The sequence below is a fragment of the Clarias gariepinus genome, chromosome 19 (assembly GCF_024256425.1).
Source record: "Clarias gariepinus isolate MV-2021 ecotype Netherlands chromosome 19, CGAR_prim_01v2, whole genome shotgun sequence".
Lineage (NCBI taxonomy): Eukaryota > Metazoa > Chordata > Actinopteri > Siluriformes > Clariidae > Clarias > Clarias gariepinus.
Genome location: NC_071118.1, coordinates 11,259,399 through 11,277,122, shown reverse-complemented (window position 1 = coordinate 11,277,122; position 17,724 = coordinate 11,259,399). Strand labels below are relative to the sequence as shown.

The window sequence follows — 17,724 nt, the reverse complement described above, 5'->3', positions numbered from 1 at the left end:
AGGTAAAAGAATACAACATCCATCTTGAGGTGCCTTATAGGTTACTCCAGCTGTCCGTTCTTTGATGTCATACGTATTATTGAGTAAGCCTGCATTACTCTGATAATAGCGTGTTGTAAACCTCATACTGTACATACTTACAATCGTGATACACCCATATAAACAGAAAAGGTGACAACATTGATTTTATTTTTAAGAAAGTCAGGAATTTTAACAACAATTTAGCAATCATAGAATAGTCCTTATGTTGTTCTTGGACGAATTATATCAATAACATGAATACGTCTTGGATCCCACACACAATCTTCTTCCAGACCACTTTGAACCATGCCACATCCAGGAGTGCACCAAGCAGTGTCGTACCCATGATAATGCCAGGTTTTCTGCAGTGGGTTACCCTGATAAAAGATTTTCTTCACTTTGCCAACATTGACTTTCACCCTTATAACAACTCTCTGGTTTTCAGGCAGGTCCGAAGGGTATCTACTGGCCTTATTAAGATCTCGACTGAGGTACACACCACGCCCTAACGTGCCATGTGTAGATTGTCTGAAGCCGTTTATCATGATTTGAGCAGCAGCCTGTGCAGAGGTACCATGATACATTCGGTACACTTGCCCCTTTTTAAGTTCTGACCAGCTATGAAGACAGGGCAGTCCTGGATCCAAATCATCTTCAACCCACATGGTGATGTTACCAGAAGTATGTTGAATAGTGTATTTGGAATATGCAACTGAGAAAAACGAAAATTTGAGCACAATTAAATTGTGGGTAAAAATCTTTATATAAAAACAAAAGGTAACAAATACCATCTGCATCGAATATTTAGAAGTTACATTAGATGTTAGGAAACAAAGAAACAGATAATTCAAATAAGTGGTATTACATATATGATATATTATTCTGCGATTATGTACGTAGAATTACGATGTTGCTGTAAAATAAGCACTAAAAAATACAGTAAAATAAACAAGGAAATATATGCCCATTGTTTACCTCAGTAACGCCACTGTTATTCTGACTGATCTGCTCCGGGCAGTGGGGTAATAAAGGAAACCTACACAAGGTGTGTCCTTATGTTGCTGAGCCATTTTTTAGACTTTAACCTTTTTTGTTAGACTTTTTTTTTTTTTACTTTATGTAAATACCTGTTTTGAGGAATAATAATGTAACTTTTTTACCATCCTGGTTATCATGAATTCTAGTTAAATAGGCAGAGTTTCAAATAAAAAAAAAAATCTAACCACAAAAATAAGTTGATGTGTTCACGAATAACATTGCATCTATGACTACTATTTTGAAAGGAGAATTCTGCACTGCTGTGTTGTTGGAATGTAATGTTGTACGCAAGCGCAGTTTGGAGTTAAGTAAAAAGTAATGAGTGTTCGCTATTACTGTCTTGCCTGTTTTATTTATTAGACTGCTAAATACCACAAATTGGCGACTAAGATTTACGATTTTTTTCACTTACGCTGCTTTGGTCGCAAAGATGGCTGTTGCCAACGTGCCTTTCCCGAGTTTTTTTTCTGCCTTGCCCTGGCGTGTCATGGGTCGTTCATAAATGATTCGTTCTTTTTTGGATGATTCAAAAAGATTATTGGACGCGCATGCGCAAAACCTTCGTATGGGTTATACAGGAAGCAGAAACAGTCGAACGAAAATATAGAACAAGATATACATTTATAATAGCATCATAAAGTTTGTGTAAACATTGACCAAAAAACAAGGCACATGTTAATTACACAGAAAAATAAGTATTGAAAAACCACTCAAGGAAATTTTATATATATATATATATATATATATATATATAAAGAAAATAAATAAATAAGCAAATAGATAAGTGAAAACAAATGCAACAGTGTCTCTTTTTTTCTTCTTCTAATAAACCAAAGTCTCTTATTATTCCAACAAATTTCTTGGCCTTTTTACCTTTCATGTGTTTCAATGATGGAACATAATTGCAAATAAAATCCTTTTTAAAGACTGAAAAATAAGGTTTAGTTTTTATACATTTGCATTTATGAATAAAAAAAATTGGTTGAAATCAGCATTATATTAATGAGAAACTTATTATTCTTATCATCCAGTAGTATTCCAAATATAATGTTTTTTTTTTTTTTTTTTCAAAAGCGGACAGTGATTGTATCTTTGGCTCCAACTAATAAGACATATTTTCCCAAAAAATAGCAGAGTAAAAAAAGAGGGTAATCAGTAGTCTCAATGTCAACTTTACAGAAAGTACAAGCATTTTGTTCAAAATTTATGATTAAAAAATTTTCAATTGCTTAAGGAATCTGGTCAATGTTTTTTAAAAATAATGTTGTATCGTCAGCTAACTGACTAATCACATTCAATTTCTCAATTTTTGAATTTTTGATAAGGAGGGCCAACATCTCGGTAGCCAAAATAAATAGTAAAGGTGAGATGGGGCAGCCTTGTTTAACTTATCTTTTGATATCAAATCTGGGTGAAGTACCAGTAAGAGCAACTGAGCTATTAGTGTTTGTGTAGAATAGCTTAATAACTTTACAAAAATTCTCACCAAACCCATATTTTTGGAAACATTTAAAAATAAAGTAATGCTCTAACATATCAAAGGCTTTATAAAAATAACCCTATTATCCTCAATTTCTTGGTTATATTGTAACAAGTCCAAAACCAGCCGTATATTATTTTGTATAGATCGACCTCTGATTAAACCCAGTTTGAGTCTCCCCAATAATTTTGAATAAATATGATTTTAAACGATTATTATATATATGGGTTAACAATTTATAGTCATTATTTAATAAAGTTATAAGTCGCAAATTGTCCAACAATCTTTCCTGGTTTGGAAATAAGTGTGATTAGCCCTTGTCTCATCGAGTTAGGTGAATTTAATGAATTTCTAATAATTTCCTGAAAAGCTGCAAAAAGAAATTCCCTTAACAAATCCCAAAGATAGCGATAAAAGTTAAACGTACAGTAATACCATATGGGCCATGTGATTTATCTAATGACAAACACATAACAGCAGAATCAAGCTCTTCAATTGTTTTTTCTGCATCACATGTCAGTTTGAACTGTTCATCTATTTAAGGGGTAGAGTCGCTAAGTTTTTCAAAAAGAGGATCAGGAACTAATATTGACGAGGAAGACGAGTATAAATCTTGATAGAAGCTAGCTATTTTTTTAGCTATTAATTGTGTATCTAAACAATCTGCTCCATCAATGATTAAGGTTTTAATAGAGTTCCTTTCTTGACGTACTTTTTCTAAGCTGTATTTTTCCCCCTTCTTCCATCCATTTAGCTCTTGATCTAATATATGCCCATTTGGCATTTCTCATTTAGACCCATCCAATTGTGATTGCAAAAATAACAACCTTGATTTATCACCTTCTGTTAAATTTATTTTGTTTGCATATTCAGTTATTTCTTTAATAATAGAGGCGTGTTCTGTTATATGATTTTTGTTCACCTGTTTACTATAGGAAATACATATCTGATGAAGTTTATATTGTAAAAAAAATCCCTTTTACTTGTCCCTGAGACCAAATTATCATCACTAACAATACTGTAAGGGTCCACCACCAGAGGTCACTGTTTTTTATTTTGTAGTATTTGTTGGCTGACTCAGTTTCCCAGCAGGCACCTCGGTCAGGTGACGCGAGGGCACACCTGAACCGAGGTAGCCATCAATCCATCTAGAAATAGCTGTTTAGACTGGGAAACTGGGTCGAGCATTTTTGTTTTTACAACTTTAATGTGTGTGGGCATTTTGTTCTGTGTTTAGTTTGTATTTTGATTTTAGTTGTGTTGACTTGGGCTCTCTTATTTGGCAATGTTTCTGTGTATGTTTTGTGTGTCTGTGGAGCTGATTCAGTCCTGTCCTAAATGTATGTGAGTACGGTGGTCTTTGTCCTTCATGTGTTCTTATGTGTTTAGCTAGAGTCAGGTAAGTAGTTAGGTGTGTGTTTGGCTAGGAGCGTGTTTAGCTAAAATCTATGCTGAGCTAACTACCATGCTTCTAGACATAGCCCCTTTGTGTCTCTAGCTGTTCTGTTTCCTACCCCCCTAGTGTCCCAGTGCGCCTAGCTTTGGAGTGCCGCCTCGCTTAGCCTTAGAGGGCCGCCTCGCCTAGCCACTGGGTATCCTGTCTGTGTTTCTGTGCCCCCATTCCCTAGTGTGTGTTAAGCTATTAGGTAAGTGTAGCTTAGTGCATGTTGGGGCTAAAGACGTGCTTAGCTAGGTGTATGTGTATAGCTGGTGTGACGTGTCGTTTGTCCTCCTGATTGTGTCTTGCCAGAGAGCCCCTGTTAGCACAGTTAAGTATTGTTTGAGTCTGTTACTTTGTTTGTGTCTTTATTTATACTTTGTGTTTTAATGTTCATTTTCTCTAATATTAATGAGATTTCTAAAATAAAAAAAAGTTTTTGGGTATGTTATCATGCACTTTTTTTTTTTTAATACAAAACAACCAATGTCCATCTAAAGCAGATCTTGATTCAATAAGTTATCCAGTTAAGTTGTTAAATAAAAAAGCAACACCTCCTGAATGCATTGTGCCATGAGCAAATAAAAATTGGTTCACCCCACTGATTAAACCAAAAAGTACAATCACTGCCACTTGAGTGAGTTTCCTGCAAAAGAACACATTGAGCTTTTTTTCTCTTTACAAAACAAAGTAGCTTTTCTTTTGGAATTTCTTAGACACCTAATGTTTAATGAAAGAAAAGAAATACAACTATTAAAATAAAACATTAAATAGATATAACACTGTAAAAAAAATAAATAACCTATCCCAGTGGGGATGAGATATCGTCAGTTATCAAAATCTGACTCAAACTACACAACATAAGAATAATAATGAACTGATGCTGTGGCAGATAATTTCTTCTTTAGATCCCACTTCATAAATCCTCATTTGTATTTCACAGCAGTAATCATCCTTTGGTTTTATTTGCTGATGAAATTAGACAACCATCAATATATCCCAAAGGACCACGATAGTACACCTTCTTGGCACTTCTGACTTCTTGGATGAGCGGCCAAAGAGCTGCACAAGCCCTCCGGTCATCAGCTGATAGTTCCTCCGCAAACTGGATCCCTAGATCAATGCAAAGCTACAATTTTTTTGTAATCCTCAAATTCTTCTCTGTATCTTTGAATGGCAAACTGAACAATGATTTGGAGGTATCTTTTCCCCAAAACAGCATATTTGTCCTTACACTCCTTAATACTGTATCTGCAGTAATAAGGAGTATAGTGAACTCCACCAATTTGGAGATGGTTGCAATCATGAAGCTATTTTGCTTAATTTCATCTGCAATATCTTCTGCAATAATATCTTGAGAATCAAAGTTAATTGCCTGCAGCAGGGCGGCATTAGAGATGTCAGTGTTGTCTGGTTTTACCTTTTTTTGAGGGTTCTTGGTTGGGATGATATGAAAAGCATTTGCTCGTTTGCTAGTTGCGTCATGCTCCCATAGGTCGCCATCTTGCCGCCCCTTGGAAAGAGAATCTTTTCAGTCCTGAGTCGTTCGTTCTTTTGTCACGTGACTTCCATATACGCTTTGCAGTGAAGTACACAGGAAACAGAATTGAACAGTTCGGCTAGTGAGTCTTCGAGTCCAGAGTAATTAATTCTTTTGTGACGTGACTCCCATAGACACTATGCGGTGCAATAGATTCCAAAGGACGAACGACTTGAATTGAAAGATATGAGAGGTGAGCTACTCATTCTGTTTTTTATAATATATCCTTAGCTGCATTGTAATATTTTCATTACTGTTTGTATTTGACTGGCCGAGAAGTGCAATACAAATTAACAAAACAGAAAACAAATTAACAAATTCAAAACCAAATTAACAAATCCGAAAACAAAATAAAACAAAACAACAAAACTAGTTTTGAAAAAAAAAATAGTTTTGGGTTTTGTTATTTGGTTTTGAATTTGTTAATTTGATTTCAGTTTTGGTAATTTGTTTTGCACTTCACAGCCACCGTATGTGAGAGACTTTTACTCGAAATGGATCTCACACTGGACAGAGCTGTCACGATAGTGAGTCAGATTGAATCTGCTTCTGATCAGGCTAAATCCATTTCAAAAACTGTTATACCTCTGGCCAATTCCAAATACAAAAAAAGTATACTTTGTTGTTAATAAAAATATACCTTTATTATATCATACAGTACACATAGTCTTAGGACAATTTACAAATACAGAATGCATTTTCTACGCTATAACGTTTTTGAAAAACATTATAATAAAGATATTATGAGGCCAATTTTGTTCAACAGATTAAATTTGCACAAGGTAACAAAAAAAACAGTACAGTCATGTCAGGTTGTCTCACAAACAAAAATTTCAACTGTTGTCTAAGGCAAGACAGACATTAGTATTAGAATATACAGGTACAGTATTAGTTCAAACCTGCTGATTCTGTTGTAGCTGTTAGAGACTCTGAAAACAGGCCGAGAGCTATGGAGCATAATACATAAGAGGTGAAGTAAATAAGATTTAGCAACACACATTAGACAATACATTCTATAATTTAAACTATGTACCTAATTACAAACTACCTAACAAAAACCATGAAATTTACCATATGCCAATCATAATAAAATAATGATATGAAATAATGCAAGCAATAATGCAGCTTCTAGTCATGAATTTAAACTAGAAGCAGAGGACTGGGGACCAATCAGAAAACAGGCAGTCTGATATTGCCCCTAATCTCTGGTTTGCTGGAATAGTGGCAGAGTTCTAACACCGCTGCAGTTTGTGCAAGTGTAGCTTTATGATACTGAACACACAGAAGAGACAGAGTTCAAACACGCACTGGTAATGACCTTGATCGCGAAAAAGTGAGTTTCAGCGCGCGCACAAAGTAGTGCACTAAATTTAAATAAGCATGTAGTAGCCTACATAGGAATAAGTACATTCAAATTTAACTGAAAATATACTGAGACTGCTGTCTACTAACATTTGTATTCTAATGTATATTTCCTGTACATTGTTACAATGATTATTTCGAGCATATTAAAAATAAATTGAAAAAACAAAGTTTAAATAAGTGTGCTTTGGAAATTACACCGACCTTTTACTTTAAGTATATTTGATTATAATATATTTTTGGAAACAATTATTTTGAAGTACAGTATGAGTGAGTGTGTGAATTTCTGATTAAAATGATAAAAGTAAAAAAGACAAAAAGTCAAAGATAAATTTGATAATATTTTAATTATCTGGCCACTTGTTTGGGAAAACCACAGTTTCTGTTTCATTTCTTTAGACTGTGCGTGGTATGAAATTTGCCTGCAGTCTTTTAATAAATTTTTCTATTTTAAAATAATATTTTAGGATGAAAAAGAATAAGCTTTTTTAATTAAATGTTGCTTGAAAAAATGGATTCTAGCTTTGTGTACTAGTTTTCTGTGTACTAGTTTTCCATTAGGTTAATTTCTATTGTTTACATTTACATGTAGGCATTTGGCAGACGCTCTTATCCAGAGCGACTTACATTTTTATCTCATCATACATCTGAGCAGTTGAGGGCCCAAGGGCTCAAAAGGGGCAACTTGGTGATTGTGGGGTTTAAACCTGGGATCTTCCGAACTGTAATCCAATGCCTTAACCACTGAGCTACCTCCGGCCCAATGTTGTTGTACGATCCTGTTCAAATCAAGTCTATGTGCATTCCTTTGCAGTTTGCTTTACATGAATCATGCTATTTTTATTCATTTATCAAAATCACTATATACAAATGCAGTATACATACTTAGATTAACACCCAGCTTAGTTCTATGTATTATTGTACCACACCTTAAGTCACAGGCTGACTCAAACATTAAATGGATATGATGTGTGGATGGATGGTATCACTAACCTTAATATGTCTTATTTTCCCTACACAGTTTCCTTCCATGCAACTTCAAACCATTTTATATCCAGGAGGACACCAAACCTCCCCTAATACCTATAATCATACGAGGCTTTCTGTAGCAGGTGGCCTTTGTGATAGATTTTCTTTTTGCGACTAAAGTTAATGTTGGCCCACTCTTCTTGTGCTTAGGCAGATGCCACGAATGATCTACACACTATGTCCTAACATGCCATCCTCAGGCTTTAAACTGCCAGTAAACATATGGACAGTGGTCTATGGAGAGGCACATCGATACATTTAGTACAGGAAAAGCATCAGTAGGTTCAGACCAGCTAGTTTTCAAATGCAAGTCATTTTCAACTTACATGTTGTAGATTAAATAAGGTACGTTATAATTGGATTGTGGGGAAAGTGACAGGTCTTATATATTTGTATCTGATGCACTACACAGCCAAAAATGTGATTAAAATAAGCAATTATTAACCCTCTTTTAAATAAATACGGCAGTGATTAATACACTGCAGAAAAAGTTAATTACAGTTAATTAAATTAAGTTAAATTATTACAAAAAAAAGATCAAAACCTGGATTTAATAAAGTGCATTCCAGTGGATAATTACTGCAGTGATTGATATGTTTCAGCTTCTCATTCTTAAACAACTATGTCAAAAGACAAACACAGACAAGAAAAAAAAAAAAATGTTTGCATATTTGAAACACTTAAATGATAAACACATTTTTAAACCCAATCATTTAGTTTTTGCTTAATACTTAGAAGTACATATTAGGATTAGTACATATTGTTCCATTGTTTTTGAATTTAGAAAAATATAATTGCAAAATAAATTCCTTATTTTAAACAGGACTTCATGTCTGGGGTCTTAGTATTATTCAGCAAAAGTATTTACTAATGACTTTTATTCACAGTTAATAATTTATTATTCATAATTTTTTTTACAATGTATTCTCCTCACTTAGAAATGGTATAAGAAGACCTGCATGATCCACCGAATGCTTATTCCCACAATGATTAAACTTATGTAATCCCTCAGTGTGTAGCTATACTATTAAGGTATACTATTGACGTAATGTAATAAATTCTCATGAAGATTAAAGAAAGTACCAGTTTAGTTATTATGGACTAAAAATATACTTCTGTGATGAGAAATGATGAACTGGAACTTCACTTTAGTCAAGGGAAATACTTCTGCAGTTAAATGTCGAGAAAGATGTACTTCTATGTAAAAACTAGTAATAAATCATTTCCAGGTTATAACCTTAAGGGATATAACTGCATTAAAAACTGTACTTTATTCTCAAAGAGAAATGAAATTTATAACAATAAAAAAAAAAAAAATCTGAAACATCCCAGGCATTTAAAGTACAAGTAAATGTTGGTTATATAAAATTTAACATTTAGTGTAGAGTTGCATGACCAAATTTCGACCAGTTTAGTTGTCAGACAGATGGCCTTACAAATGCCTCTTGTATACAGAGGAGTTCATAGACAACTCAATGACTGCAAAGTGCCCAGATCCTATACTGTAGCTGCAAAAACAAGCCCAAATCACCACCCCTTCAGTGAGTATTAGGTGTTTCTGCTGAAATGCTGTTTGTTTTTCACCAAACATGGTGCTGTGCATTAAGGCCAAACAACTCCACTTTGGTCTCATTTGTCCATTAAACATTGTTCCAGGGGCCTTGTGGTTTGTTCAGATGTGGTTTTGTGAACCTCAGTTGTGATTCCATGTTCTTTTTAGATAGAAGAGCAACAGTTCCAAGCAAACTGGGTCTGAGATGTAGCTCTTTTTTCTTTTATGTATTTCTCTAAACATTGCACAGTCTGATCTTGAGGTGAACGTGCTGGGGAGTCCACTCAAGGGAAGATTGACAACTGTTTGGAAATAGTTAAATAGACCAACTAACCTTTGCTTTTATAAAGGTCTGTACAATGGCTGATTATCAATTTAACAAGGGCTGATGATTACTAGCACCTGGCTGTGAATTACCCTCTTAAATCCTGTAGAAGCAGTAAAGGGGTATGTACAGTAGTACTGCCCACATGTTAAAACAAATTTGCATGTGTTGTAATTAATGTATACAGTTTTTCTATCAGAGTGGTAAATGACAATCTTATTTATTACACCAGCCCATTGTTGAGTATTTTCCTGTATAATTTTTTTTACCTAATGCAGTTTTAATTGGATCAAGAAAATGCCAATATAAACTAAGGGGGGAAAAATCTGTTTGCTGTTGCTCTTTTTAGTAGTAAATACATCAGAAATGTGTTTTAATAATAACTATGTGAAGTGTGTAAAAGTCTATTTCACCAAATATGATATAAAGAAACTGGATTATTTAAAGTTACTGGCTAAGGGTGTGTTATAAATCTCACCAAATGTTCGATTTCAGTTTATCTGCAATGATACATCTGAAAGAGCCAAAATATAAGTCATACAGTAATAACACTCTGAGCTCAAGGCAAATACTTCACCAAAATTTTCACAAGGGGGACAATTGTATTAATCATGCCAAATCATGCAAGACAAAGATTATTATTTTTAATGTATTTATTTTTTGCTGTTGTTAATAAAAGAGCACAATGTTATTTCTGTAAATTGTCTCTTTATAACAAAAAACAGTAAAAATGGACTTGTGCCTCATGCCGACTAAATGGTGCTATTAAAATTTCCCAGTAAAAAGCACCAGTCTTAGCAGTGAAAAAAGTTAGTCTGGCACTTTGGCTAAAAAAGTGTTTTGTTGAATTACCGTCCTTTCTTAATTTACAAACCACATAGCTCAGTGTGCTGGTGGAAAATGTGGCTCAATCTTTACCATACCATTTTTTTATTTATTTTTTATTTTTTGCTTTACTTTGGAACATATTTTATGCATACTTACTGTATTAGTGTTTTACTAATAATTGGAGTAAAAGAAAGTTGTTATTTAGATTAAGTATTGCAAAAATGTTGATACCTTAATATGCCTCAAAACATTCAGAAGCATCAGGAGTGTTTAACAGGTTAGTTTAGGTGTCAGGTCTTGCATTATTTTACTATTACTGTTTGACTGAGTTAGGGTGTACTATAAATCACACACCTTCTCTCACTCTCTCTCTCTCTCTTACATTTTTACTCTTTTACATACAAGATGAGAGAAAAGAATACAACATTCATCCGGAGATGTATTATAGATTAAGTTTGTAGATTGAGTAATCTTACTCTGATATTGGCGTATGGTAAACCTTTTACTGTACATACTTACAATTATGTTACACCCATATAAACAAAAAGGTGAGTCATTGTTATCTTATGATTCATGGCACATTTACACGAGCCACAAGCCAAAGAAATGAAAGTGCAAGTGAAGTTGCCTTCAACAGCTGATTGCTTCTTATTTTACTTCCTCATCAGCGCAGCTGATTTCTAGCCCTGTTTAAATTTTTATAATAATAATTATTATATAATAATTATTATTATTATTGTTATTATTATTATTATTATGTTTTTTGTAATAATATATAAATGTATGTCATTGTTACATCAAAACCACTGAGCCGTTGTTTAGTGCAACATTCAACGTCCATAAAAAGCTGCTTTTTTGAAATATAATTACACACCTCATGTGTTGAAAGACAGAAATGTTTAAAAAGTCAAGAAGTTTTTAGTACTTTTATTCATTTGCATAAATTTTTAGACTTAAAACTTTGACAATGTTGATTTTATCTTTTAGAAACACTCATAGTCAGAAATTTTGACAACAATTTAGCGATCATAGAATGTTCCTAATGTTGTTCTTGGACGAATTATATCAATAAACTTAATACGTGTTGGATCCCACACACAATCTTCTTCCAGACCACTTCGAACCATGCCACATCCAGGAGGGCACCAAGCAGTGTCGTACCCATGATCATGCCAGGTTTTCTGCAGTGGGTGACCCTGGTAATCAATTTTCTTCACTTTGCCAACATTGACTTTCACCCTTATAACAACTCTCTGGTTCTCAGGCAGGTCCAAAGGGTATCTACTGGCCTTATTAAGATCTCGACTGAGGTACACACCACGCCCTAACATGCCATCTGCAGATTGTTTGAAGCCACTTATCATGATTTGAGCAGCAGCCTGTGCAGAGGTACCATGATACATTCGGTACACTCTCCCCTCTTCAGGTTCTGACCAGCTTTGAAGACAGGGCACTCCTGGACCCAAATCATCTTCAACCCACATGATGATGTTACCAGAAGTGTATTGAATAGTATGTTCAGTATATAAAACTAGGAAAAAGACAATTTAAAAACAATTAAATTAAAGGTAAAAACCATTGTATAAAAACAAATGGTAACAAATACCATTTGCATCTTGAATATTTAGATGTTATTAGACTTTAAGTCATGAGGTAACTGAAATCATTCAAATAACAAGGATAGAATTGATAGTAAGTTTTTTTTTTTTTTTTACGTTTAGGTTAGTCATACTGTAGAAGCCTCTTTACAAAAAATTCCAGACATGACATATTACTCTGCAATTATGTAGGTAGAATTACTTTATAGTTTCAACTATGTAGTTGCTGTAAAATAAGCACCAAAAATACTGTAAAATAAACAAGGAAGGTATTTGCTTATTGCTTACCTGAGGAACTGCACGATTAGTCTGGCTGAGCTGGTATTGACAGTGCGTTAATAAAGGTAACATGGGGTGTGTCCTTATGCTGTTGAGCCATTTGTTAAATCTTTCCTATTTCTTTTACACAGCACTTTTTAATGCACTTTCTGTATATACCTGTTTTCAGGAATAATAATGTAGCTTTTTTACTATCCTTTACATCATGAGTTTAAAAAAGTATTTTCAATTCAAATAATAAAATTTAAATAAATAAAAAAGTGAAATAAAAGTAAAAGAAATTTTATTATTGTTTTGTAATATTTTTAATCCCCGTGTTTGAGAAAACCACAGTTTCACTTTTATTTCTTTAGACTGCCATTTGCAAGGGTGTGGTATAAAAAACAGGTAAAAAACCTGTTTTTTTAAAGACATTTTTCTAATTTAAAATATTATTAAGTTTAAGAAGAGAAAGTTTTTTTTTATTTGCTCCTGGTTAACAAAGAATTTCTCCTTCCTTTTTTTGCATAATTGTTAATTTTAAATTATATTACACAAAGATAATCTGAGTAAATACAAAATGCAGTTTTCCTATGATTATTTTATTGGAAAAAAAGTTGTCTAAACTTAACCAGCAATGTCTAAAACTACACTATACCGTTTAAAATTGGGGATCACATGCAAAAAAATATTTCCAAACAAACAATTTTATAAATTTCATAAACAATTACACAAACAAAGTTAGCCAGAATTCTGACTGTGATGAAGCGGCCAACACAGTCTCCAGATCTAAACCCTATTGAGCTGTTGTGGGAGCAGCTTGACCGTATGGTACGGAAAAAGATTCCATTAAGCCAATTCATCTTGTGGTAGATGCTCCAGGAAGCATCGGGTGAAATCTCATCAGATTATCTTGAACAGCTAGAATGGGTGAAAGGCCATAATTGCTGCAAAAAAATTTTTTTTATGAAGGCAAAGTTTGCAGAACACATTCAACATTTCCATCAAAAACATTATTTCGAACTCTGACAATGTCAGCATGTCTTGTTCCTGCTATACTTTCTATTCAGACTAATTTCATGTGTGTTACTTTGGAAAACATAAAAAACACCCTCAACAAAAAGGGACTGGACTTATAAAACACACACCCACACACAGACATACACACACACACATTATTACTCAACTAGACTACTGTACCTACTGATCAACACTATCAAACTATTGTACACACCAACCTGTAAATGCTCTTTTGCACAATATTCATCATAATGCTAATTTGTACTAACAATTTTTATCCTTGCTGCTAATTGCAGAACGTTTACTGTTTCTCCCCCCACTACCTTAACTCATCACCTCATTACCACAAAGTATTGTAATGTCATGTGCACTTTATGTTGTCACCTTTGTAAAAAAAAAAAAAAAGAACTTAGATAATCCTCTGTTAACTTAAAATATCAGTCTGTCTTGTCCAGCTAGCTGGCTAATTAGGTATCTAAGTTAGCTAGTTAGTTCTGTTAATTTATGTTGTTAATTTATGTTGTATGTAGCACTTTGGTCCTGGAGGAACGTTGTACTAAACTGTATATGGTTAAAGTGACAATATAAGCCTACTTGACTTGACTTAACTTGACTAAATACTGTTCAATTCTAGCATCTCCATCATTCTGTGTATAGTAATAACTATTGAAAAAAAGCTGTGGTGTTTAGCAACAGGACATTTGAGGGGGGTCTTTTAGGCACTTTAGTGTGCAGTGCGGGGCCTCTGTAGACCTAACTGACTTGTCTGACACACCCCATGGATCCTCGAGCAGATTTGAAATTGGGGAATTTGTAAGCAGGCTTAACAAACTTAAAATCTTTGCCTTCTAAGCTCAATGCGCAGCAGGATGTGGTGCATTGAGAAGCATTGAGGCTGTTTTGCATTGTGGTGCATTAAAGGCAACCTAATAAAGTAAAAATACACATTCTGTACATACCTGTTTTGATGGACTTTTTCTTAACCATCCCACCATACCTTAATAGCAGGTAGAATTTTAGAAAATTTTGTGCTTGAAAATAAAAGGCATTTTTTAAATGCTACACAAAATATATATTTTATTTATCATGTATTGCCATAGATCCTATTATTACAAAAAATAATAATTTCACGTAATTCTTGCTGTGAAAAAAATCAATCTTACGATAATTTCTATTGCTTTTGTGCAATTCTGTCCAAGTCAAGTCAAGACTTGTAAATCACCATAGCATAAAAAACAACAGTTAAAAATAGTTTCATCATATAATCACAGACTGTCTTTATTAAACTCCATAAAGGAAAAATAAGAGCAAACAGTTCTTTGACTACCTCAAAGTCATTTTTAGATAAGACCCTAACATTATGCCCTCATAACATTGACATTTTTTTTATCCCTAACTGATGCAGTGACACAGTGAATAGCCTCTCCTTTCTTAGATGGCCATGTTGCAAGATGTATCCCATGGTCATGGAAAAGACGTTACCATGTTTCACCAGGGTCAAATTATTTGCCTGCATTAAGCAAAGAAAACAACTAAGGAGATAAAATTACAGGAATTGGGATTTCATTCAAAGTATTATTAAAACCTGAAAGGATAGTTGTGGTACTTGGTTATATTATGAGTGAGGAATCTATTAATTATAAAACAATACACCAGAAGCCAATCACATATAAATGCCTTCAGTGGTCAATGATGTTAATCCAAAAAGTGGACAACTGCTCAATACCAACAAGCATCTCTACCTAAGTCCAGTTTGCAAATTAGAACATTTTATTTTTTCCAAAATAATTAGATTAAATAATGTGATAAAAAGACATTGAATGGGTTAATGTACATTATACAACAGATAATTCTGACCGAGTAATCTGATTGGAGGAGAGATTTCCACAAGTGTTACATGTAATATAGAGTATAGCATCTTCCTCTAAACCAATTCAAATCATGCAACATGCAGGAGGACACCAAGCAGAGTCGTACAGTATACCTGATCATGCCAGGTCTTCTGCAGTGGATGACCCTGATAATCGATTTTCTTCATTCTACTCACATCGACTTTCACACCACCAACTGTCTCATCCTCAGGTAGAAGGCATGAAGGAAGGAGGTAGTGATGGAGTAAATTCTCAGAATTTACAGATAGAAAATAATACAGATTGTGTCATGTTACCACTAAATATAACGCTCACTAGAATGCTCACTAGAACGAGCCACTGATCTTCTTAAAATGTAAAGATAAAAATCTGAATGATAGTTTCAAGTTACCAATTTGAAGAGAGAAGGATTGTACGACTGTAACCCGCATGCTGGGTGTCATCAGCTTGTATGTTATATATGAGGGGCTTTCAAGTCAAATTTGGACTTGTGATAAAATTTCTTATAAACGAAGGTGTAAAATTAATTGACATTTACAAAAAACCTTAGGACACAGTACAGTAATACAGCTGAATAGTGCCGACGTGGCTCAAAGCTAAAAAATATTTTTTTTTTAAATCAAACCACTACCATTCAGTGTGCCAAAATTATACGCCTCATTTTAGACAGAAGATTAATGTGCTTCATGTGTATAAAAAAAGAATGCTTCCACTTTGGTTATGAAAAGGCGACCATAGTGATAAGATGTTGATATACATACTGTATGTAGAGTTTCTTTGTGAGTGTGTATGAAAATTAGAGTTTTGCATGTCCCTCACTATCATTTTCACTTTCGTTTCTGCAGTTTGCGTCTGGAAAAGGCTTGTATGATTTTTGTTCAGTGTTTTTTTTTTTTTTTGCCATTGTATGCATTTCTTTGACAACACAATCAATATACTCACCAACCATGATTCACAACAATTAGCACTAGTAATGCATGTGTTTTAACAGGTCAGGAATAAGAAAGGTTAAATAGTGAACGAAATAAGTAACACACGTAAGCCTGTGTAACATTTTTAGATCAGGATAGTTTTAATCTAGTGTAAGGATTTCTTGAATTTTGGCAGACCCCCTTTTGTCTACTCAGTGCTCAGACTGTATTCTGCTTTTAACAGTTTTACGACCTTTAAGATGTGCACTTTAACAGTGCAGCTTGTGTCAAGGTAAAAGAAAGAAAAGCACTCTGTTCTCACGCACACAGAATATCATAAAACACACTTAATATCAAATATTCCCTACATATAGTAAATGTCTCTTTTGCAATGCTGGACATTTCTGGGAATGTCTATAACAACCCATGCTGCTTTCTAAAACACAACTGGCAGTTGCAGGCTCTGGGGCTTTGGGTAGCTTACACAGGTGACAGTTTGTCTCATGGCTTTTCTGACCTGAAGTGATACAGGAGTTAATAGCATCGGGAAAAGGCAATCAAATTCAGACTTGTGATAATATTTCTCATAAATGAGGGTTGATTGACATTTACAAAAAACTTCAGACACAGTACATTAATACAGTTAAATGGTGCCGAGGCGGCTCAAAGCCCACTGCATCTGTTTCAGTGAGAGTGGAATGCCTCATCCTTGGAAATTGATGTGTAACGCATCTATCTATAAGAACAGTACACACATTTATTCATGAATACCACCTGCACATTACAGGAACTCAGCTAGGAGTTATTGCCCTATAGCTCATACAGTCCTGACCTCACTCCAAGTAGTTTCCCCATGCTTCTGTGTACGAAAAAAAAAACTTTTTACTTTGTTGGTATTCAAGCATTAGTGAAACACTTGGTTAAGTTCATTAATGTAACAGGGGATTATATAGAGAAATAAAGTATAAAATTATAAAGAGTTTTTACTTTCATAACCAAGTTTTGTTATTCTGGGTCAAATGTTCCATTTTGACTTGAATGCCCCTTGTAAAAACCCATGTCATATGTCCAGAAAGAGCAGGTAAAGAGAGAGAACAGAAGAGAACCCAGCACTGAGCCTTGTGGGACACCAGTGAAGTTTCTAGATACAACAGGAGTTCATAGCATCTGGAAAAGGCAGAGCTCAATTTGCTGGCGATATGTTCTATACTTACAGTAGACCTACAATTCTATTTTTTTCAGGTAGTACGAAATATATTCTATATGGTTTGTGTCTGTCTGGCCAATGCAAAAGGTAGAAGTACTTTTTTTTAGTTGCTAAACTATGAGATGCGGAGGACCCAGTCATGGTTGGCTAGTGGACATCACCACAGGACTCCACAATAGAAGGCCGACAGAACCAAATGAATATTAGGAAAGTGAGTATGAAATGTGTGAGAAATATATGTAGAAA

The 17,724-nt window shown here is 34.2% G+C and overlaps 1 protein-coding gene across 1 annotated transcript in view; it reads right to left on the bottom strand.

Moving 5' to 3' along the window:
* Window positions 1–12,140, bottom strand: part of gig2e (grass carp reovirus (GCRV)-induced gene 2e) — a 34,003-nt gene extending 21,863 nt beyond the window's left edge. The window contains exons 1-4 of the mRNA XM_053478264.1: window positions 11,671–12,140; window positions 9,707–9,731; window positions 8,085–8,116; window positions 260–613 (exon numbers count right to left, since the gene is read on the bottom strand). Coding sequence (XP_053334239.1) covers window positions 260–613; window positions 8,085–8,116; window positions 9,707–9,731; window positions 11,671–12,097 — 838 coding nt within the window. The 5' untranslated portion in view covers window positions 12,098–12,140. The remainder of the gene's footprint in view (window positions 1–259; window positions 614–8,084; window positions 8,117–9,706; window positions 9,732–11,670) is intronic.
* Between the last annotated feature and the right edge of the window lie 5,584 nt (window positions 12,141–17,724).